A 24,514-nucleotide genomic window follows, 5' to 3' on the forward strand; every position below is an offset into this window, starting at 1 on the left:
TCCAAGGTGCATTGAAGCTGTTCTGGGTCGTGGTGCCCAACGCCTGATTAAGACACTTTATGTTGGCGTTTTCTTTATTTTGGCAGTTACCTGTAGGTACGCATACAACTACTTTGAATTAAGGACAGCGGTTGCAGAAATATGAGAACACATCAGAACTGATACATTAGGCAACAAGCCACTATGTTACAGCTTAAACATGGTACAATCTAAAATGCTTTCCATTATGATGCATCATTACTATGGTAACCAGATCAATAAAGTCATAACTGTGTGTTTACATGTGTTACAGATATCCAGGTACAGGTGACATAATCAATAACCAATAAAGGTGAATACCCATAACGTAAACCAAAACATCATCATGTGTTTTTTGCAAGCGATTGCAGTAAAGAGAAATATTGAATAAGATGTGCATGCTGAAATGTGTTCGTAGAACAAAAACATTAAGACTGGTGCATTTATTGACAACAACCATGATACATATATTTCATCTGTCGTGATTTCAGAGTTGGGAAATCAATTATCATGAGCCACAATTATTTGAAGAAGGCTGGAATATGACTGTGAGGTTAACTAAGCCAAGTTCTGTTATTATTACTGTTAACCCTATGCTGATGCTTTGAAAGGTTTTAAACATGCATTAACGAATAGTGTGCAAACATATTTGGTTTAGTTAAAACCCCACAGACAACTTTTTCCTTTTATTGTCTCTTTGGTGGTGAAGTACTATACATGGTGTACTATTTCCCTTAGAGGATAGACGGCCGTAGTTCAACTTAGCTCTGATATAGTTTGCATGTAGTTTGTTGAATTATAAAATAAAATTGTCATTGTGACCAAGCAAAACCCTCCACTACTAACATTATAATAAACCTTCGCTTTAGTCATTGTCATTGTACATATTTACATATTCATATGTTGTACATTCCCCACATAAAACAAGGCAGCAAAACCTGATGTAACAGCCGTAGCAAGAAAATATATATTTTGTTACAGGTCCTCAATCGTTTTATTTTAAAATATGGATTTTAAAAATGTAGAATTTGTTTGAACACATACTCCCTTTCTTACTATTGCACAAGATCATTTCGAAGTGGGGAGAGATAATGATGCAACTGATGTGAATAAATGAACATCAAAATATATATATTTTTTTACAATTGCAGGTCATGTAAATAAACCATAATTTAAAAAAGGGAAAACCCCCCAAAAGTTGTCCATGGGTTTAAAAGCAATTGTATGAAAAAGGGGCCGTATATGCCAAGCGTCTCTGAGTAGGAGTGCTGATCTAGGATAATTTCACACCTAACTATGTAATTGTTATCCAAAAAGCTAAACTTATCCTAAAACAGCACTACTCTATAGACTATGCTTGACACATACAGTAGTGCCCTGGTGGCAATGCCACGTTGGTGAAGACTTGGTTAGGTCCTCCTCTACCTCTCACAGTGTAGTCTATAGCTGCTGGAGAGTTTTTTTCAGACCATCCTCACTCAACTCATACCTAGTAGCAACGACAGGAGACACATTGTAAAAAACAAAATACAAATCTGGAATAACAAACACTCAGTCTTATTCTATGCTCGATTCCTTGATATTTAGATCTTATGATGAAAGTTCTTATAAAATTCTTCTAAGTCCCCAAATGTGTGTGTAAACAAGTGAACACGACTGGACTAAAAAAAAGGAATAAAGTATTTCACTGACCATTGTGTCCATCCCTTGACGATATCCTCGTGAGTCAAATCCACCAGCACCTGTCAAGATGACACGATATGAAGGAGGAAAAGTGAGCTTAGGACAGGTAATAATGTGCATTCACATTTACTGTATGTCATCTAATAACAGAAGGGGCATGCATGGATAGACACAGTTCTGCAGTAGGAGGAGAGGTCCAGTCTCACCTTCCCCAGCAGCCCTTTGTGTTTGGAGAAGATATTTCCCCCGTTCTTTACCGCCACATCCAAAGTCCTCTTGTGCAACTCCACGACCGACACACTGAACTCAAATCTGACAACACATGCACACAAACAATTCAACTATACAATGACTACCAGTAGACTACCAGTAAATCCACTGATGTTTGATGGTAAGAGGAACAAAGAGGAATGTTGAAACTTACATCTCATCGTAAAAAGGGTTCAGGTCCTTCTTGTGCGTGTGGGTTTTCCTCCTCCCAGACCTTCGCTTGTCAGGTAGAAGATAGAGCCGCACATACGGATCCGACCCATGATCTGTGAACGCAATCAGGTTTCTGTGGAGAGTGGGAGAGAGAAAGACAGAGAGTGGAGGTAGAGAGATAGATAAAAAAAAAAGAACACACTGTACCACATAATTTGGGGTAGCCCTTTACACTCGTACACAAGTTGAAAATGACAGATTTGGGCACTGATAAGCGCCTAAATTGGAACGCAGTGGCTGTACAGTAACATACTATAAATGATATCTGAGCTCAGGCTCTGCACTTCACAGCACTGCATGGCGTGAAATCCTGGGTTGTTCTTAACAGAATGAGCCTGTTTATCTATTGTCAAGAAAATTCAACGCGGCACACCTGAATGCACTTATGTCTCCTTTCTATGCACACAAAATAATTACAATATTTTTCTCTGAATTGCCTTGTGAAAGTCAAACACTGAAAGATCGTATTTTATAACTTAGCTAGTCATGTTGGCAATAGAACAAGCTTTCAAATCATGCCCACCTGACCCATATTGCAATTTATAATGGTCAATTTTTTGATTGTGTAAACAACAGTAATTGTGGGTTGGAGGGGATGCAGGGTTGTGTTCCAAACAAAAACAACTACAAGTGTCCTTGCTCTAGTTCCTCAATGGCAAAGCTAGGACAGCTAAAAAATAGCACCTTATAGTTGATGACTCTTCTTTGAGTCATAAAAGTGCATTGAAATTACTTAGGGAGGCTAGATATTCAGATTTCGTTATCAACACATGAGGTGAAAAGTACAATAAATGTAACATGCACATTACACGGTTGATTTTATGTTTGGATTCAGTTTTGTGTCAGGTGAACTGTTGGGTCCTCAACTTTGGTCTAATAATTTTCTCATCATCTCCAAACCGTTCCCTTTCAATTGCTACCATGCTTACGCTTTTCATATTGTCTGTAAAAAACATTTAAATTTAGCCCTATCCATACAGGCCAATTCCCACGAGTGTAACGGGTTAAAATAAAATGATTAAAAAATGATTATATTATTGCGCATCAAGTCTTTGGTCAAAGAAAAAGGCTTGTACATTGAATAAAAATGATGGATTAAGCTGATAACAGAATATGATACATTCTCCAATAGTTAGTGTATAGAATAACATGTGGAAGCTACAGTATGGATGCATCCTAAATGGCCTTTGGGACACGGGGCCTAAGTCTCCCGCCATGTCTCTTACCGGCAGGCATGCAAAACCACAATGAGCTTGTTCCTCTGAGGGCTGTGTCTGACAGTCAATTGCACCTCACCCAGGGGCAAATGACCAGCTGAGCCACTGTAGAGAGACACACACATTAGTCACATTGTTCTGTAACAAAACAATCATTCACATTAGGTCTGTAATATAATCTGCAGGTTAGTCAATGTCTTTGTATTTCTTTGTATTGTGTCACTTGTATTTTGTATTTTATTAGGGATCCCTATTAGCTGCTGCTACTCTCCCTGGGGTCCAAACACATTAAGACACTTACATTGCACATACAACTAAAGATAAAACAGTACATCATATAACACTGTCACACCACCACATACCCACAACACAAAATGTATAATACCACCATACAACAATATACGTGTGTGTAAAGTCCGTGTGCTAGCGCCCATGTGCGTATGCATGCATCTGTACCTGTGTGTGTGTGTCTCTTCACAGTCCCCACTGTTCCATAAGGTGTATTTTTATTCGTTTTTGTTTATCTGATTCTACTGCTTGCCTCAGTTACCTGATGTGGAATAGAGCTCCATGTAGTACTGTGCACCTCCTCTAGTCTGTTCTGGACTTGTGGATTGTGAAGAGACCTCTGGTGGCATGTCTTGTGGTGTTTGCCACAAGTCTCTTTTTGGGCACCTGACCACACTACTGAACAGCAGTCCAGGTGCAACAAAACTAGCTCCTGTAGGACCTGCCTTGTTGATAGTGTTGTTAAGACAGAGTAGTGCTTTATTATGGACAGACTTCTTCCCATCTTAGCTATTGTTGTATCAACATGTTTTGACCATAACAGTTTACAATCCAGGGTTACTCCAACTAAACCTCAACTTGCTCAATTTCCACATTATTCATTACAAGATTTTGTTGAGGTTTAGGGTTTATTGAGTGATTTGTCCCAAATACAATGCATTAGTTATCCAAATATGTAGGACTAACTTATTCCTTGCCACCCATTCTGAAACTAACTGCAGCTCTTTGTTAAGTGCTGCAGTCATTTCAGTGGGTCAAAGCCAGTGGCATATCATTAAGTAAAGATTGAAAAAAGTAAGGGGCCTAGGCAGCTGCCCTGGGGAATTCCTGATTCTACCTGGATTATGTTGGAGTGGCTTCCATTAAAGAACACCCTCTGTGTTCTGTTAGACAGGTAACTCTTTATCCACAATATAGCAGGGTGTGTAAAGCCATAACAAATTAGTTTTTCCAGCAGCAGACTATGATCGATAATGTCAAAAGTCACACTGAAATCTAACAAAACAGCCCCCACAATATTTTTATCATCAATTTCTCTCAGCCAATCAGTCATTTGTGTAAGTGCTGTGCTTGTTGAATGTCCTTCCCTATAAGCGTGCTGAAAGTCTGTTGTCAATTTGTTTACTGTAAAATGGTGTATATCAAATCAAATGCATTTGTCATGTGCTTCGTAAACAACAGGTATAGACTAACAGTGAATTGCTTACTTACGGGCCCTTGCCAACAATGCGGAGAGAATTAAAAAAAAATATTATAACACAAGGAATAAATACAATGAGTAATGATAACTTGACTATATACACGGGGTACCAGTACCGAGTCGATGTGCAGGGGTACGAGGTAATTGAGGTAATACAGCTGTACATATAGGTAGGGGTAAAGTGACTAGGTGTGACAGATTAGACAAAAAACAGTATCAGCAGCGTACTGTATATGATGAGTCAAAAGAGAGTCAATGCAGATGACCAAATAGCTACCCGGACTAACTATTTAGCAGTCTTATGGATTGGGGGTCGAAGCTGTTCAGGGTGCTGTTGGCTCCAGACTTGGTGCATCGGTACTGCTTGCCATGCGGTAGCAGAGAGAACAGTCTATGACTTGTACGTGCATGTATCAATGTGTTTGTGTGTGCGCTTGCGTTCATACGTGCTTACTTCTGCAACTCGCTCAGCCTCTGCTGGAGCTCCTGTGTGGCGTACAGGTTGGAGATGTCCGAGGCGATACTGACGGTTGACCCAAAGTGGGCCAGGTGTTTGTGAGAGCCAGAGATGGCCAGGTTGGAGGTGCTCCTGCCTGCGTCGGCCAGGCCAATGCCTCCCGGGCCCCCTGAGTAGGGCTCGCCATCCCCCCCTCTCCTGTGGAGCTCCTGGGTCGAGGCGGCCACAGAGCGTGAGAGGTCTGAGATAGGGACAGGTTTGGGGGGTTCGGAGACGGGCGGGTTCTTCATGGGGATGGGGTTACTAGTGCTGGTCTTACGAACCTGCACCGAGGACGTCTGGTCGGACCCTGTCAACTTCTCCTGACACAGAACCTGCACAAGCGGGATAAAGAGGTTGGAGAGGATACAACATTATTATATGAGACAGAGCACAAGAATACTTGAAGAATGTGCTTGAAGAATCTTAAGCAACATTTTTAGAATTGTATTCAGGTTAACAACCATTTTTATTTTAATATCAAATGTATTTCTGGGTAACAATTAAAGTACCTTACTGTAATAGATTTCCATAAAAATGCACATTTTGGACACAGAGGGGAAAAAGGTTGTACATATTTTCAAGACCTGCTCCATTTAATTGATTTATTACATTTAACATTACATTTTATGGAATTTCGTTTAGGCTTGGCCTATTTAGTAGGACATTTTACAGCATAAAGCTAAATTTGTCAGCATAAAGCTCACTCATTTAAGTGACTCACTCATTCGAGGCTTTGGTTCAAAATAAATAAGTCCCGACACATTCTTTCTGATTATTAAATCGCTTTAAAAGAGCCTTCTAATAACCTAATCAGAGAGAGCTTTGTATGCGTCTCTGTGTGTGGAGTAAAGGTGGTCCAGAGTCCCCCCCCCCCCTCTGGTTGCACATTTGACATGCTGATAAAAATTTGGTGAAACTGATTTAAGTTTCCCAGTTTCCCTGCATTAAAGTCCTCGGCTACTAGGAGCGCCGGCCCTCTGAGTGAGCGTTTTCTTGTTTGCTTATGGCGGAATACAGTTCATTCAATGCTGTCTTAGTTCCAGCATCAGTCTGTGGTCGTATGTAAACAGCTACGAAAAATACAGATGAAAACTCTCTAGGTAGATAGTGTGTTCTACAGCTTATCATGAGATACTCTACCTCAGGCGAGCAATAGATCGAGACTTCCTTAGATATCGTGCACCAGCTGTTATCTACAAAAATACATAGACCGCCGCCCCTTGTCTTACCAGACGCCGCTGTTCTATCCTGCCGGTACAGCGTATAACCAGCCAGCTGTATGTTGATAGTGTCGTTGTTCAGCCACGACTCCGTGAAGCATAAGATATTACAGTTTTGAATGTCCCGTTGGTAGTTTAATCTTCCGCGTAGGTCATCTATTTCATTCTCCAAAGATTGCACGTTTGCTAGCAGAATGGAAGGAAGTGGGGGTTTATTCGATCGCCTACAAATTCTCAGAAGGCAGCCCGCCCGCTGGCCCCTTTTCCTCTGCCACCTCTTCACGCAAATCACAGGGATCTGGGCCTGTTCCTGGGAAAGCAGTATATCATTCACGTCAAGCTCGTTAAAGGGAAAAAAGGATTCTGCCAGTCCGTGGTGAGTAATCGCTGTCCTGATGTCCAGAAGTTATTTTCGGTCAGAAGAGACGGTAGCCGCAACATTATGTACAAAATAAGTTTAAAAAATAAAAGTTACAAACAACGCAAATAAGCGAACAGAAAACACAATCGGTTGGGGACACGTAAAACGTCAGCCTTCTTCTCCGGCGGCATTGTTATTTTTTAATGAAAGCCTATAGCCGACATAAAACAAAATATTTACATTCAATACTGTTTAGATTCTTTAAGTTTCAATTAAACTATTTTATTAACAACTCCCTGAATCAAATACAAGCTCAACTCCGGGACCACCTGCCATCTGATTTTTTTGCCTGATGCAGGGCTCTAGTGCGAGAGGAAAGAGACACTCCTGCAAATCAAAAATGTGTTTATCTGTTCAGCTTTTTGGTCTCTGAATCTACCAATATTCTCAACTCAAGTCGTTTCATCTAACATGTCCAATCAGGAATGCATGATAAATATATTTTGACTAGCGGCACCCCATCCTTATGGACGGTAAATCATTGGAAATGTATAATTTGATTTAATGCAATTCCCCTCTTAGGATCTTAGCTTAGGATCTTTAGTGTATTATAATATAGAACATGGAGGGTAGGAAAAGCGAGGGTTACGTGCTTTACAGTATGCGTGTCAAACAGGTCCTGTTAGATTACAATCTTTTTCTAACCATTTGGAACAGTGTAAAAAACACAAATACAATAATAATTTACAAACAAATTATAATCAACCCCAGATAGCCTGTTCTAAAGAAAAAAGGTTTTAAAGTCCTTAGTCCAGTAAAGATTGGGGGCACAGGGCGGTACCATTCTGCTCATCTGATGAAGGTGCACATGGATCAGATTCAAACTGTGAAGACCGAGATCGAGCCATTGAAGGCAAACCAGCCGAAAGAAAGATAACATAAATTGTTTGAAATCTCGACGTTTTACTTCATATAGACTTAAATCAAGAACTTCTTACCGTGCTTCAATAGCCTGGCTAAAATCCGACTATACCAACTTTGAGGGAATAAATGTATGAACGCTTCCTCATATGCCATTAAAACCAGTATTTCTCTTCTGTTCTCTTGGTACAGTGTGACAAATAACAAATATAGCTTTATGCTACAAAATAGACTTGTAAATAGGCTATTTAACTTTGCCGTTGGTTTCTGAAGTGTTCAACTCATCCACTCAACCAGGCAAACAAAAACAGTATTACCGTTTTTCACACTTTACATTAGTGCGACACAGGATAAATACCGGTAATCAATTAGCCGCATTGGCCTTGATGGCCTTTACAAGTTCATCTTTGCTTGTAGGATTGGCAGAGCTACAGATAATTGTTTTCAGTTGTTACCAAACAAGTTTGATCGGGTTCAAATCAGTAGACCAACTTGTAGAGTTATTCGAGTCATTGAAGGCAGACCAGCAGAAAGAGAAACCTTCTCCGAGGGCAGAGATACGGGGTGACGGCTGATGCATTGGTCCATAGTCAGGTCGGATTGGCGGAGTCAGGGGAAAAAATGGCGCGTTGAAGAGGACGAGGGACGAGATGGAGTCCCAATCCATGCTATTGTCAAATCTAATTTTCCTGTAGTTTTTTGTCACACTGTACAGTAGCCTAATAAACATCTGCATTTTGAAACAGTCTTTTTTACAAATCGAATTAGATCATATATTTATACTACTGTAGAAGCTGTGTTTTTAGTTTTAGAATACAGCACTTGGCTTACAGTGATGGACATTGGTCAGTTCACACCTTGATGAGCCATTAAATTGGACAAATCCGAAAGTGGCGGATGTTGGTGATAATGGTTGTTGTTCTTCAGGAAGAAAATACATTCTTTAAAATAAAAATAAACTGAAAATAATATTAAATAAAGGCCAGGATATAATATCAACAAGAGAATGGCAAATTGAATGAGTCACATTTGAATTGAAATGACCCGATTGAATTAAAACGACCAAACATCCACCTTTAAACATCCAAATATTTCATACAATATTCTGCCCATATTTCTACGTTTGAAGGACTTGTATTAACGGATGTTTTAGGTGCAGTAGGCTATAGGCCTTCATAGGCGACTAAGATGCATTTTATTTTTTATATCATCTCAAACTGCAGCGGTCAAATGATGTGAGCAAAGAAGCAAACACTGATTGCATTAACAGATGTGTGCTTATAATTAAATATAGAGTTACATTTTAATCATCAAGTGAATTCATAATTGCATGCCATGATGATCTTTCCTCAGCTTCAAATGCCCGTCAATAAATGGAGTAGATGTGCTCAAAGCTGCCCTCTGGTGGTTCGAACGAGCATTAACGGCAAGCACAGTAACACACTGTACCACGCTATACCGCAGTATTACACAACTTTTAATTGAGGAACCACTGTACATAGTGAATAGGGTGCTATTTGGGACACAACCAAATGTGCATGACTATACGAGCCCTATTCAAACCCTCATGGACCCTTACCCTCAGTGCCATCTTCATCTTGATGGTGGAGCTAGTCCCAGAGCTCTTGAGATCGAAGCGCTGGTGCAGCATCATGTCCTCAGCCTCTAGGAGACGGGCTAGGGGCAGGCTCAGAGTCCCCAGGGAACAATCATGTTTCTCATCCTTTACCTGAAGGGGGAAAGGGGGCACGTGTTTTTTTTTATATGAAAGCGGAAGTTTACCACGTGTCAAGTTACTGTAAATTCTAGTGCACTTACAAATAGGCAGTGCACAGGTACTACAGTAGCTGGAATTTACAGACCCGAAATTCCCTCTCATGCTCCGTGCACCCCGAATTTCACAGATATGCTGAGTTTTGTAAACGAGCAGACAAAATCAGCTAAATCCCACACCATAATCACACTAAATCATCTGTAAGGCCATACTGTAGCCATAGTGTGCGTCACAAATACTCCCCATTTAGTGCAGTACTTTTGACAAGATCCCTATTGGCATAGAGTGCACTAAATATGGAATAAGGTGCAATTTGGGACACCCCCCCCAAAAATAAAAAAATACTAAATAATAATAATTGGCTCAGTCTCACACTAGAATCACACCGTAATACCACCTTTGCCAAAATCAACTGTAAGGCCACACCCGTCTTCCCAGTAGCCTACTTGGTGTGTGAACTGTTGACTGTTCATGCTTTTGCAGATAGCTGTTGACACATCAACCAGGATTAAGGAGCAGGGCAATTTGTGACTTGTTTTAGTAAGTGGCTGTATTGGAGGGGAAGTGGTTTCACCTCTCCTAGGCAATCATCAATTAGTACAGGGAGGTATGCTCTCCACCGCTGCTAGACAATTAGTGTTAGTACTTCAGTCTCCCCCTGGTTTCTCAGCGGCAGCTGTCAGACTGTCGCCGAAACAAAGTCTGTTCTGCCGAGTTCTTCGAAGAAGGAAAGAGGAAGGCTCCACACCACTCTCTCACTTGAATATTTTACCTAGTTATTTTCTGATGATCTCATTTAGCTCTTTTGTAGCTTTGGCAACTATGTGTGTTTTCTATACCTGTTCGCTCCTCTCCCTGTAGGCTTTACAGATGCTCCCCACCCCTTGGCTGCAACCCTTCTAATTTAGTGTACCTTGCGCGCACAACCCAAGTGGAATTCCGGGTCTCTGGCAGCATTTGGAACTGCCAATCTGCGGTCAAGAACGCAGAGTTCATCTCAGCCTCTGCTGCCCTTCAGTCCCTTGACTTTTTGGGCTTGACGGAGACATGGATCACCCCAGAGAACAATGTTACTCCTTTCATCATCTGACTACGGTGGTGGCACAGGGCTACTCATTTCTCCTAAGTGGAGATTTTCTCTTTTCTCCCTCTCACCTGTCCATCTCCTCATTTGAATTCCATGCCATCACTGTCACTTCTCCACTCAAGCTTAACATTGTCATCTATCACCCACCAGGTGCCCTTGGAAAGTTCCTCAATGAGCTTGACACTTTAAGCTAATTTCCTGACGATGGCTCACTGCTCTTCGTACTTGGCGACTTCAACCTCCCGACAGCTGCCTTCTATTAATTTCTTTCCAACTCTTTCTCCTCCTTGCCTCTTTTGACCTCACCCTTTCAACTCACAAGGCAGGCAACACGCTTGACTTCATCTTTACTAGAGGCTGCTCGCCTACTAACCTCACTGCAACATCCCCTCCAGGTCTCTTATCACTACTTTGTTTCCTTTTGTCTCCAACCCTAACTACTAAGCCCCTACCCATGCTCATGTGCCATCACAATCTTTGCTCTCTCTCCTATCATTTCTCCCTCATCCTAAATCCTTTTTCCTCCTGTCTCCTGATTTTGCCTCGTCGACCCTATTCTACTCCCTTTCCCCATCCTGGTTCGCATTCCTTCCGGCTGGCTCGGCCCTCCCTTCTTGCTGCGTGGCATTGTGAGCTTACAGAACAGGGCTGCGGGCAACGATTCTTCTGGAGGTCCTATCATCTTTTTACTCCTTCCTCTCTACCTTCTCTTCCTCTGTCTCCACTACTAAAGCCACTTTCTATCACTCTAAATGTCAAGCTTCTGCCTCGAACACTAAACTATTCCACCTTCTCCTCCTCCATCCCATCCCCCTCCTTAATTCTCCATCCCCTTCCCTCTGTCTTTGTGGACGACTTTGTCAACCACTTTAAAAAGGAAGGTTGACGACATCCGCTACTCATTCACTCAGCCTATTGAGTCCACTGGTCTCACTCACACAGAACTACCCTTGACCTCTTTCTCCCCAGATGAAATCCTGCGACTAGTGAGGTCTGGCTGCCCGACAACCTGCCCTCTCGACCTTATCCCCTCCTCCAGGCCATCTCTGGAGACCTTTTCCCATTCCTCACTTCACTCTTCAACTCATCCCTGACCACTGGCTGCGTCCCCTCTGACTTCAAAATGGCCTGAGTCGCTCCCCTCCTTAAGAAACCAACACGACTCATCTGACATCAAAAACTATAGACCTGTATCCCTTGTTTTCTTTCCAAAACAATTGAGCGTGCTGTCTCTGAACAATCTTCTTGACCCTAACTAGTCAGGCTTCAAAATGGGTCACTCAACAGAGAATAGCTCTTCTGTGACACGGAGGCTCTCCGCACTGCCAAAGCTGACTCTCTTTCCTCTGTTCTCATCCCCCTAGAGCTATCTGCTGCCTTCAACACCGTGAACCATCAGATCCTCCTTTCCACCCTCAGGGCTGAGCGTCTCAGTCTCTGTACACTCTTGGATTGCATCCACCCTGGCAGGCCGCTTCTATCAAGTGACATGAAGTTTATCTGTGTCTGCACCACGTACTCTCACTCCTGGTGTCCTCCAGGGCTCGGTTCTAGGCCCTCTTCTCTCTATACACCAAGTCACTCGGCTCAGTCATATCCTCACATGGTCTCTCCTATCATTGCTATGCAGCTGACACTCAACTACTTGGCACCTTCTGACACCCAGGTGGCAACACGCATCTCTGCGTGCCTGGCAGATATCTCAACTTGGATGTCAGGTCACCACCTCAAGCTCAACAAGATGGCCCTGCTCTTCCTCCCGGGGAAGGCCTGCCCGCTCAAAGACCTCTCCATCACGGTTGACAACTCCACAGTATCCCCCTCCCAGAGTGCAAATAACCTTGGCTTGACCCTGGACAGCACTCAGTTGTTCTCTGCAAACATCAAAGCAGTGACCCGCTCCTGCAGGTTCATGCTCTACAACATCCGTAGAGTATGACCCTACTTCACACAGGAAGCGGCGCAGGTCCTAATCCAGGCACTTGTCATCTTGTCTGGACTACTGAAACTCGCTTTTCTCATGTCACCCCGCTCTTCCGTACACTCTACTGGCTTCCAGTTGAAGATGCATCCACTACAAGACCATGATGCTTACCTATGGAACCCGCAAGAGGAACTGCCCCTCTCTACCTTTAGGCTATGCTCAAACCCTACACCCCAATCCGAGCACACATTCTGCCACCTCAGGTCTCTTGGCCCTCCCACCATATGGGAGGGCACCTTCCTCTCAGCCCAGTCCAAGCTCTTCTCTGTCCTGGCACCCCAATGGTGGAACCAGCTTCCCCCTGAAGCTAGGACAGCAGAGTCCCTATCCATCTTCCGAAAACCTCAAACCCTATCTTCAAAGTGTCTTAAATAATCCTCCTCTTCAACTCGACCCCCCCTCCCCCCACACACACAAAAAAAAAACTGAACCTGCACTCTCTATGCTTGTGATATTTTCCCACCTAGCCATCTTAAGATGAATGCACAAACTAAGTCGCTCTGGATAAGAGTGTCGGATAAATGACAAATGTTAAACGTTTAGCCATACCTCTATGGCAAACAATGAGGTCACTCAGTAGGAAACGCATGCCTACAACCCGTACCTCAATCTTCAGCTCTTGGCTTTTGGGGTTGTGGATGAGGAAAGGGAAGGCTTCCTCCCATACAGGCTCGTTGGTCTTATACCTCGTCTGGTTGGGGAAAAAGGACCATGTTAGAGGCAGTGAAAATGACCAGGAATATGCTATTCACATGGCATTGCAGTAGGTTGTCTATATAGAGTAGGAAACATGGCCTGTTGGCTTACCTTGCTGTCGTAAGTTTTGTGCCCGACTGTGAAATGGACAAAAGGATTCGGGATGCTGCCCACTTTTTTACCAGACTGAAATGGAAAGAACAGGTATAACAACACAGAATAACCTCTTGAACTGTGAGATGTTAACTTCATCGGTATTACTTTAAATCACCCTATCCTTGTCTAATTTAATTAATAGATTTAATATACACACGTTTTAATATTGGTTAAATTACGGAGCATCCCACATTTAGAATGGTTGCATTATAAATTGTTCTAAAATAAAGATTGTTAATATTTAAAGAAATGTGGCCTGGTCTAAGGTCCCATATTCATCCCTCATTGGCTAAATATAGAAGCATTCAAACTTGATCAGGAAGTAAGTAGTGTAGTTACATAATTGTTCTATAGAAAACCCCATAACAGCAGGAAATATAGTTGAAATTGGAAGAGAGAAAACACTTAAATAAAGATAATTAACACACCAAGAAAATCTCTCACACACAACACAGTTGTTACGTACATCATCAGAATACGGTACATGGAAGGCAGATTTAGTCCAAACAGTTTGGGGTTTGTTAATTAATAACACAAAACAAGGAACCCAAAACAACTTGCAAGGCATTTTGAATGCTCCAGCAGCAGTCCTGCAGGAATATATTGGTGGGAAACAACTTGTAAGCAATATTACTCACTGGGATATAAACAATCAATACAGTTTATGCTAATCTAATCAACTGAATTGCTTTCCACTTTTACAAATTGCTTATTACTTCATAATAATCAACAGATTGTTACTCAGGAAACTGATCAATACTAATCCATGTCCTAACAAATAACACACACAGCCTACAACATGGTACTGTATTTGGTTCCACTACGAAAGTGTTATTCTCTGGTCGCAGGGCCAACTGCAGTGTGTGTCTAGGCCCTGTTAGAATACCTTAAGAATGCATCTGTAAGTGAGTGGACAGATGAAAACATAGCTTCGACTCCATCGCTTTCACCAGTCTTACTGTGCTACGGGAATGGTGCTTTTTAAGATACTCAAACAGGGCCTCTAGTCCTCCTCACTGTCTGTCTGGCTGGCTCTGCATGCACTGTTGTTACATTACCTTGATGGCCTTACTGACTGAGGCCTCCATCAAACCGTCATGGTTGAATTCTAAAGGATTGCGCTTTTTCCCCCAGGCATGAGAGAATGAACACACTAGGTTAGTTATTAGGAGAGGACATGCAAGAGGAGGTTAAATCATGGAATGGAGCAACGATGAAGACCACACCAAAACCAAGACAACAGGTAGAGACAGACAGAGACAAGACAAACAACATGATCACAAGGTGAATATTAGTATTAGTATTGACAGTGACATAGCCAGGAGAATCATTATGGGAGATAAAGAGGAGCATACAATATGGAGGAAAAAGAAGGACGATTCCAACACTGACAAAGCAGTCCAGTGACAGGAGTGAGATGGTCTGGATATGGGGATATTTATGGTGTTTTGTATGTACACTGAACCAAAATATAAATACAACATAAAGTGTTAGTGTCATGTTTCATGAGCTGACAAACAAATGTGGTGCACAAATTGTTACACCCCTATATTGAGCATTTCTCCTTCTCTAAGATATTCCATCCACCTGACAGGTGTGGCATATCAAGAAGCTGATTAAACAGCATGATCATTACACAGCTGCCCATGTAAACTGTGGAGACGATCAAATGCTGCCCTCTAGTGAGAGTGTTTGTTGCTGAGGCAACAACTCACCAACAGGCTAGGAATGGCTGGGTGAGTTGGATGGAGGGAAAGCAATCCACAGAGAGGTCTCGCTAACAAGCCTCTTTCTTTTGTTTAGATATCTCATACAAGGCATGCCCATAATCATTACTTTGTTGGAATGGGCTAAACTTTGAACATTGAGATATTAAATAAATGATAGAGACGAAGCCTTGAATAGAAAGAATCTGTAAAAAGCCAGAAGGCTTTGGAATGTGTTTGATGGAGGAGAGGAGAGCAATGTGTTGATATAGGGAAGACAGATGGATATCTGTGGATTAGGAGGTGACGGGTGAGGTCAGTTCCCCTTTAAGGGAGTAATCAGGGTTAGTATCTGGTTACCTTCTTTCTCTTGGGCATAAACTAATGATTGGAGAGAGGGAGTGTCTTAAGTAGGATGTATATAAACTGTGAAGTCTGAAATCTTTAGCTGTCTGATTTCAGCTGTACAGAACATTTGGGAAGAATAAACTTGGTTAAAGGTTCTCTAGTGCCCGTGGGTTATTTACTCTGAAAAATAAGAACCTAACAACTGTCAAAATCTCTATCTTTTTATGCATAATGTAAAAATATACTTTTTTAATAAGAAATTAATTCATGCAGAAATCAGTCATATGATAATCAACATGCTTATTGGCCACAAGTAGTTACTTTGTTTCAATCGTCAGTACCAAAAAGATCCCACTGTGGCAAAATAAACCTAGGATGCAATCTGCCAGAGGACTCACATATAAGGTCCTATAGAGAGAGGCAGTATTCTCACTAAAGACTAGGCCCGGAGCTCTCCGCTCTTTTAAGTAGCCAGAACCCAAGTTCCCCTCGAACACACTCTTCAGAGGAGGAGGGAAACAGAGAGAAGAAAGCGAAGAAGAGGAGGAGTCTAAAAAGAGACATGTGAAGCAGGGTTTGCCTATGCTATGCATTTATGCAAATAGAGCGAAAACTAATGATGTTATTTCACAGGTGATATAGAAAGAAAACTTGAGGTACAATAATGTATCCCTTTGGCAGACTATTAGTATGAGTGACCAGGTGAGACTGAGGGAAGAGAGGTAGAGGATATTAACATTATCATGAGAGGAGAGAGGGGAAGGGAAGGAGATCAAGCAGGAGAGCAGTCATAGGAAGAGGAGGTAGGTGGGGTGAACTGGGTGGTTCATACCGTCTCATGACTGGCACAATAAAGTATCATGTTTTGTGGCCAGCAGAAAACTTGACATTGCCATCTCATAACTAACAGGTCAAATAAGTTGTGCGGAGATACAGTGAGGCAATGTAGTGTGTTTCCCCATCCGAGTCCTAATTATAACGGTCCCAATGCTTGATGTTTTTCTCTGCTACACATTAGCCCAAGCAGAACGGCTCAGCAATCTTAAGCATGCAGTAGCTCTTGTGCTTTTTCCTATTCTTCTAGTGACTTTACCACAGGTGGAGTGACTTACAGGGAGGCTCCTTGCTGAATCCAGGAAGACCACCAGCAGGGAAGACGACAGGTCGTCATTAGCCTGTCCTTTATCAACCTTGTTGCTGGTCAGCACCTGGGAGAGAGCGGGAGAGGACACGGACAAAGTAAATAGTCAGCACAGTAGTTACTGTAGTGTGAGGCAGCTTGATGTACTTGATGACAGAACACTAGTCCATTATATTAAGAGCAATCTGTACTGTTGGTCAAACATAGAATGATGTGTCTCATCAGCACTGATCTAATGGACTGCAGAAGCACAGTGTGTGTCCCAAATGGTACACGATTCCCTATTTGGTGCACTACTTTTGACTAAAGCCCTATAGGCCCTGGTCTGAAGTAATTCACTATATAGGGAACAGGGTACCATTTGGTGTTACAGGGATCTATGAATGGACATAATAATGTCTGGAACGGAGCAAATGGAAGGTACCAAACACTTGGACACCATGCGTTTGATGAATTTGAAGCCATTCCACCAATTCCGCTCCAGCTATTACCACGAGCCCATTCTCCCCAATTAGGGTGCCACCAACCTCCTGTGGAGTGGACTGATGGAACAGATGTTAAATAAGAACTACAGAGTTCAAACAGGGTGAGCACTCCCTCTTGGATTCCCCAATCTATCCCTTTAATCTACATGTTTAATCTACTCTCTCTCCAGTGGATGGAGGAATATGTAGACCTATTCATGTTAAGTGTCTTAAAGCTGAAGGCCTGAAAACTCATTTACATACAGACTGATCTATCTGTGTCCCAAATGGCACCCTACTCCCTATGGGTCCTGGTCAGAAGTATTGCACTATATAGGGAATGGGGTGCTAAGTAGATAAAAGGCGGTACCTGATCAAGCTTTTCACGAGTGGGAAGCAGAGACAGCCACTCCAGTTTTAAGTGCAGCTTTCCGGTATCCACTTCCTCCAAGACAAACCACTGGAACGGAACAGAAGGAATTCAGTGTGCTGGATGATCACATATATTTACAATTGAGTGTTTCTATTGAGAAAGGAGTCAAAACAAAAGACACATTGCCTCATCAACTTTCTGTTCCTTCTGAAGTTCAGTGATATCTATCAATAACCTGCAAGGGAAATATACACATGCTGTGAGTTCATTGGAGAGAGTGGTTGATACATGATAGCTTTATGTGCTACAGCAGAAATCATGCATGACGTTCAAGTGATTTTGATGGCTGTGGAAGGATCCTAAAGGATTAGGATCTATCACTTACCTTCCTAAGAAATCATCCTGGTCAGTGTCCTCATCAAACAGCTCTATCTCCAGGTTCTGTGGTCCTGAGTTTTCATACACCATAGCCTGAAGGTCACATTCACACAGGCGTGATTACAGTTAGACCTTCTCAGTTGCATACAGGACAACATATTGGTAATGTACTGGAATGTAGTTCATGTCAGACAACCCACCCACTCCATTCTCTCTCACACTGTCAGAGACCAAATAAATCTTTCCCAACATAACAATTATCTTAAGAAATCTTCCTGAACCACTTTGTGGATGTTTAAAAATGTTCTCTCTACCTCATAGACTTCGTTCCACTTGGGATTGATGGTCTTCTTGATCACCTTGCTCCGAAATAGCTGGTTGCCGATGTGAAGGACCCCGTACGGGTCTGACTTGCCCTTTATTATCCCTCCCAGGAACATATCCTTAGCTAACAGTTCCTGGGCCTCTAGGAAGTGAATCCTCAGGACGCCCTGGGAGGAGAGAGAGACCAACATCACTGAGTTCATACATATCTCATAGTGATTTCATGTATTACATTAACATTGGAATTCAATAATGCCATAAGGGATGGGTTGCATTTCAACATAGCAAAACAACAGTAGGAAATTTGTTGATTCGTTCATCAGGTTTGGCTTCATACAGTGGAATGTGTGTCTTGCTTTCAGACTCAGTGTAGTGTGTGTGATTAATAGGAATCGTCCGTCTGTCCCTCCCTACCTTAGGTATTGGGAAGCGAAGCTGAGAGAGCTCAGCCTCTCCCACCAGAGGAATGGTAATGCGGTTAGGCAGGACCAGGTAGCTGTAGATGATGTCCTGGATCAGGTTATCACACAGGCCACTAACGGGGGACAAAGAGACACAGGCTATAACACACACAGGCCAGGAGACACAGATAGAAAACATCTTCCATTTAGGCTGATTCTACCTCCATCCCGTTTCAAGCAACATGTTGAGTCTCAAATGGCACTCTATTCCCTATATAGTGCACTACTCAGTGTCTTGTAGCCCTGTAGCGCTGACACTTAACAGTGATCTGGTGACTTTCGAGACTGATAGCCAAGCAGAAGAGGTTACACAGCAGTGTACAAGCCATCACAGGGAAATGTCCTGTCAGCAGATTGGGGGGTGTTGGATGGTTTATGGGGTCTAGGCAAATACAATTCAATTCTGGCCTTCCATTGGCAGGTGGAGAGTAGGGGGAGGGGTCACTATGTCGGTATCCCTATAGTCCCTATAGTGCACTACTTTTGACCAGAGCCCTGTGGGGCTGGATCAAAATTAGTGCACTATATAGGAAAAAGGGTGCCATTGGGATTCAGTCCATGTGGGACAGCAGAAGCCAAGGGCACTGTCACTCTGAACTCTAGAGAGCAGCACAACCACAAGTTAATACATGTAGGCCTTGTTTTCAACTAGAGCCAAGACAAAGATTATTATAAAGGATGAATCCAAACCACATTCAATGTTCAGTTTCTCTAATGCCCACTAGATGGCAGCATTGTAGTGAATGGAGAATTCCCTCAGTGGGTGCGTGTTAGTCCCTCAGAGCTGGGTTGAATTGTTCCGCAGAGCCTCCCCCATCCCTTCCTCAAAACTCCTCTGAGGTTAAAATATTCTGTTACGTCTATAAAAGGTTGTTTTTGGTGAGAACGTGTGTATTAGAAATATGTAGAGGCCAGCCTTCACATTTCTGAGTTTATCTGCAGAAGGAATTCATTAATTTCTGGTGTTCAGCGGCTATACATTTTCAACAAAGCTAATTAGTATCAAATGTAAGTGACTATGCACTTTGTGCTCAGTCCTTTCTTTTTGTCTGTTTGTAGGAAAAGGTCAGCAAAACTACAATTCAACTTTTTACACTCCGAGCGTGTCTGTGTGTTGGGGGAGTGGGAGCACAACTTCCATTCCCAAAAAGTAAAACACACACTACACAAACACTCACGGGTGACCGGAGATGCCTGCTGTTTTAGAAGGAGATGCAAATCCCACCAGAGGAAACCTGAGCCCTGTACACAGAACCCCCTCTGTCTGTACACACCATACACACACACACACACACACACACACACACACACACACACAGGAAAAGCTCGGTGTAAGGCAGGGTTGGGCAGGTTTCAGGTTCAACACCCACACACTGGTGTTTCCTTCAAACCTGTAAAACAAGGAAGGCTACATTTCACAGGGCGGAGTCTCTCAAACCCACAATGTCTCATACCAAAACAAAATGACACACCAGACACTATACTCATTTATTTAGTTGTGGACCTTGATCAGAGCACAGCTTCTACATTACCTATCAAACCACCACAGCCATGTAAGCCTATACATGTCTCTTCATTGAATGAAGTTTTTTCAAATGGCCCCATTCAAATTTCTGGATGGCCCACTGCACTACAATGACAACCCTGTATGTGTGGTGTGTTGGTCACTTCTAACAGTATGTTCCAGGGAGAATAGCCTGGACAACTGTTTTTACGTTTGCCACTGGTCTTCGTTTTTATATGATACCAATTTTGTTTGGCATAAGTGAGCATTGGGGCGGCAGGTAGCCTAGTGATGAGAGCATCGAGCCAGTAACCGAAAGGTTGCAAGATCGAATCCCCGAGCTGACAACGTAAAAATATGTAGTTTTGCCCCTGAACAAGGCAGTTAACCCACTGTTCCTAGGCCGTCATTGAAAATAAGAATTTGTTCTTAACTGACTTGCCTAGTTAAATAAAAGGTTAAAAAAATTTAAAACTAAAAAATATCACTTGCAGATACATTTTATAGGTAGCCATTTACACTTGTACCTGTATACTGGTTGAAAATGGCATTGATACGCGCCTAAATTGGAACGCAGTGGCTGTACAGTAGCATTCTATGAATGATGTCAGAGTTCAGGGTCTCCGCTTCACAGTGCTGTATGGGTTTGACTGACAGCAGTTCTGAACTTGAGCACCGCACGGGTCAAGAAGTTGTTTTGAAAGATGGCAATTGTAATAAATACAGCTTTGATGTCATACAAGCCAAACACACGTGAATTAAAATCTGCATTTCACATTTCCATATCATAAAACTCATGTCATGTACAGTATTAATGTTTATGATCACTATGTTTAATGTACAGTTACAAGATGACATGGCGTCAAACCCTGGGTTGTTCTGAACAGAATGAGCCTGTTTGTCTGTTGTGAAGAGAATTCACCGCGGCACACCTGAATGCACTCATTTATAACTTAGCTAGTCATGTGGGCAATAGAACAAGCTTTCAAATCATGCCCACCTGACCCATATTGCAATTTATAAATGGGTCGTTTTAAGATTACAGCTACTAAATTTTCCAGGAATTTTCTTATCATGTTACTGAATGTATCCAGAGTATTTTCAGATTTCGTTATCAACAAATATGGTGAAAAGTACAGTAAATGGAAAATGCAATTAAATCAACAATATAATGTTTGGATTCAGTCTTGTGTCAGGTGAACTGTTGTGACCTCAACGTTGGTCTAATTATTTTCCCATAATCTCCAAACTGTTCCTTTTCAATTGCTACCATGCTTACGCTGTTCATATTTCTACTGTTGGAAACATTTCAATTTAGCCATATCCATACAGGTCAATTCCCACGAGTGTGGGTTAAAACACCACCAAATGAGAACACTATTGAACAGAACTAGAGTTATGAAATGTTGAAACAAGCTAGCTCTGGGGTATCGTAGTGGATGTACAGTACACTCCCCCCCCATATGCATTTGGACAGAGAATCTAAAATTGTATACAGTATTTGGCTCTACAGTCGTGGCCAAAAGTTTTGAGAATGACACAAATATTAATTTTCACAAAGTCTGCTGCTTTTATTGACAATGAAATGAAGTTGATGCAAAGAGTCAATATTTGCAGTGTTGACCTTCCTTTTTCAAGACCTCTGCAATCCGCCCTGGCATGCTGTCAATTAACTTCTGGGCCACATTCTGACTGATGGCAGCCCATTCTTGCATAATCAATGCTTGGAGTTCGTCAGAATTTGTGGGTTTTTGTTTGTCCACCCGCCTCGAGGATTGACCACAAGTTCTCAATGGGATTAAGGTCTGGGGAGTTTCCTGGCCATGGACCCAAAATATTGATGTTTTGTTCCCCGAGCCACTTTGTTACCACTTTTGCCTTATGGCACGGTGCTCCATCATGCTGGAAAAGGCATTGTTCGTCACCAAACTGTTCCTGGATAGTTGGGAGAAGTTGCTCTCGGAGGATGTGTTGGTACCATTCTTTATTCATGGCTGTGTTCTTAGGTAAAATTGTGAGTGAGCCCACTCCCTTGGCTGAGAAGCAACTCCACACATGAATTGTCTCAGGACGCTTTACTGTTGGCATGACACAGGACTGATGGTAGCGCTCACCTTGTCTTCTCCGGACAAGCTTTTTTCCGGATGTCCCAAACAATCGGAAAGGGGATCCATCAGAGAAAATGACTTTACCCCAGTCCTCAGCAGTCCAATCCCTGTACCTTTTGCAGAATATCAGTCTGTCCCTGATATTTTTCCTGGAGAGAAGTGACTTCATTGATGCCCTTCTTGCACCAGGCCAACCTCCAAAAGTCTTTGCCTCAATGTGCGTGCAGATGCACTCAAACCTGCCTGCTGCCATTCTTGAGCAAGCTCTGTACTGGTGGTGCCCCAATCCCGCAGCTGAATCAACTTTAGGAGACGATCCTGGCGCTTGCTGGACTTTCTTGGGCGCCCTGAAGCCTTCTTCACAACAATTGAACCGCTCTCCTTGAAGTTCTTGATGATCCGATAAATGGTTGATTTAGGTGCAATCTTACTGGCAGCAATATCCTTGCCTGTGAAGCCCTTTTTGTGCAAAGCAATGATGACGGCACGCGTTTCCTTGCAGGTAACTGTGGTTGACAGAGGAAGAACAATGATTCCAAGCACCACCCTCCTTTTGAAGCTTCCAGTCTGTTATTCAAACTCAATCAGCATGACAGAGTGATCTCCAGCCTTGTCCTCATCAACACTCACACCTGTGTTAACTACCCGCTATTCAAAGCGCTCTGAACAAATTAAGGGAATCGTTCACAAACATTGGCACATTCTAAAATCCGATGATAGTCTCGGTAATGTGTTTTCGGACCTTCCCTTGGTCGTATTCTTGCAGGGCAGAAGTCTCAGAGACCAATTGGTACACTCTGATTTACCACCCCAAGATATTCCTGAACAACGTCTATTTGCGCCCCTACTGGATGGAAATTACAAGTGTAATGGCTGTGCTCAATGCAATGGCACTTATAAATGTAGATCCTTCAAACACCCACAAACAGGGAAATCGATCCCAATCAAAGGTGTTATTACGTGCTCCACTAAGGCAGTTATTTATCTGATAACTTGTCCTTGTGGTAAAAATTATGTGGGTAAAACAAAGCGCGAATTATAAGTACGTATCTCAGAGCATCGTAGCACCATTAGGTGCAAAAACTTGACTTACCCAGTTGCGGCCCACTTTTTGGAGGCAGGCCACTCGATTTCGTCTCTACATTATATTGGCATCGAACATGTCACCCTCCCTAGGAGAGGGGGTGACCATGATAATTTATTGTTAAAACGAGAGGCTGCCTGGATCTTTAACTTAAAGACCCTTGCCCCCTCCGCCTCAACGTAGACTTTGATCTGAAGCTATTCTTGTGATTATTGTGACTTTGCCATTGTAATTGTTTGTAAGCTTGTGTAGTCTAAAATGAATCTATGATCATATGCTATCCATTTGTTTTTTGTATGCTGTTCTTTGTATGCCATTTTAATATTTGAGAATTAACCAATGATATTAGGCCACTCTTGGCCATGATTACAGACACCTGTGTGTCTTTTGACACTATATAAAACGAGTCATCCCGCAGTGTTTGTGATTATACCCTGATGAAGACAGCTTGGCTGTCGAAACGTTGGATATTACATTTTTGCATCTGAGCTCCTGTGCGGCTCTCCTTTATTTTCAAGTTTACTACTCCGCTAGCCAGCACCTCGCCTAAATAAGTGTGCTTTTAAAGTTTATTTTTCTTCTAGAACAAGAGAATCACTGACATGATGTCAGCTGGTCCTTTTGTGGCAGGGCTGAAATGCAGTGGAAATGTTTTTGGGGGATTCAGTTAATTTGCATGGCAAAGAGGGACTTTGCACTTAATTTCAATTCATCTGATCACTCTTCATAACATTCTGGAGTATATGCAAATTGCCATCATACAAGCTGAGGCAGCAGACTTTTGAAAATAATTTGTGTCAAACTTTTGGCCACGACTGTCTACTCCAGCATTTTAGATAGAATGTTTCATTTTAGGTGACAGTACAGGTTTCATTTGAGGGTAATGAGTATGTTCATACATATCGGTTTTACCGTTTAGAAATTAAAGCACTTTATGCATGCATCTAGTCCCACCATTTAAAAAACTCACAAGTATTTGGACAAAAGTGTAGTATTTGGTCCCATATCCCTTGCACACAATTAAACATGTTATCT

General features: G+C 42.4%; 1 protein-coding gene across 2 annotated transcripts in view; it reads right to left on the reverse strand.

Annotated features, from left to right (window-relative positions):
• Positions 1 to 425: 425 nt before the first annotated feature.
• Positions 426 to 24,514, reverse strand: part of LOC120055923 (extended synaptotagmin-2-like) — a 54,303-nt gene continuing 30,214 nt past the window's right edge. For both annotated transcript variants that reach the window (XM_039003972.1, XM_039003973.1), the window contains exons 9-23: positions 18,737 to 18,857; positions 18,313 to 18,489; positions 18,006 to 18,091; positions 17,807 to 17,855; positions 17,618 to 17,707; positions 16,755 to 16,850; positions 13,544 to 13,618; positions 13,341 to 13,427; positions 9,471 to 9,620; positions 5,345 to 5,721; positions 3,411 to 3,506; positions 2,126 to 2,257; positions 1,908 to 2,013; positions 1,711 to 1,760; positions 426 to 1,507 (exon numbers count right to left, since the gene is read on the reverse strand). In XM_039003972.1, coding sequence (XP_038859900.1) covers positions 1,459 to 1,507; positions 1,711 to 1,760; positions 1,908 to 2,013; positions 2,126 to 2,257; positions 3,411 to 3,506; positions 5,345 to 5,721; positions 9,471 to 9,620; positions 13,341 to 13,427; positions 13,544 to 13,618; positions 16,755 to 16,850; positions 17,618 to 17,707; positions 17,807 to 17,855; positions 18,006 to 18,091; positions 18,313 to 18,489; positions 18,737 to 18,857 — 1,741 coding nt within the window. In that variant the 3' untranslated portion in view covers positions 426 to 1,458. The remainder of the gene's footprint in view (positions 1,508 to 1,710; positions 1,761 to 1,907; positions 2,014 to 2,125; positions 2,258 to 3,410; positions 3,507 to 5,344; positions 5,722 to 9,470; positions 9,621 to 13,340; positions 13,428 to 13,543; positions 13,619 to 16,754; positions 16,851 to 17,617; positions 17,708 to 17,806; positions 17,856 to 18,005; positions 18,092 to 18,312; positions 18,490 to 18,736; positions 18,858 to 24,514) is intronic.

The sequence above is a fragment of the Salvelinus namaycush genome, chromosome 11, assembly GCF_016432855.1.
Source record: "Salvelinus namaycush isolate Seneca chromosome 11, SaNama_1.0, whole genome shotgun sequence".
NCBI classification, from domain to species: domain Eukaryota; kingdom Metazoa; phylum Chordata; class Actinopteri; order Salmoniformes; family Salmonidae; genus Salvelinus; species Salvelinus namaycush.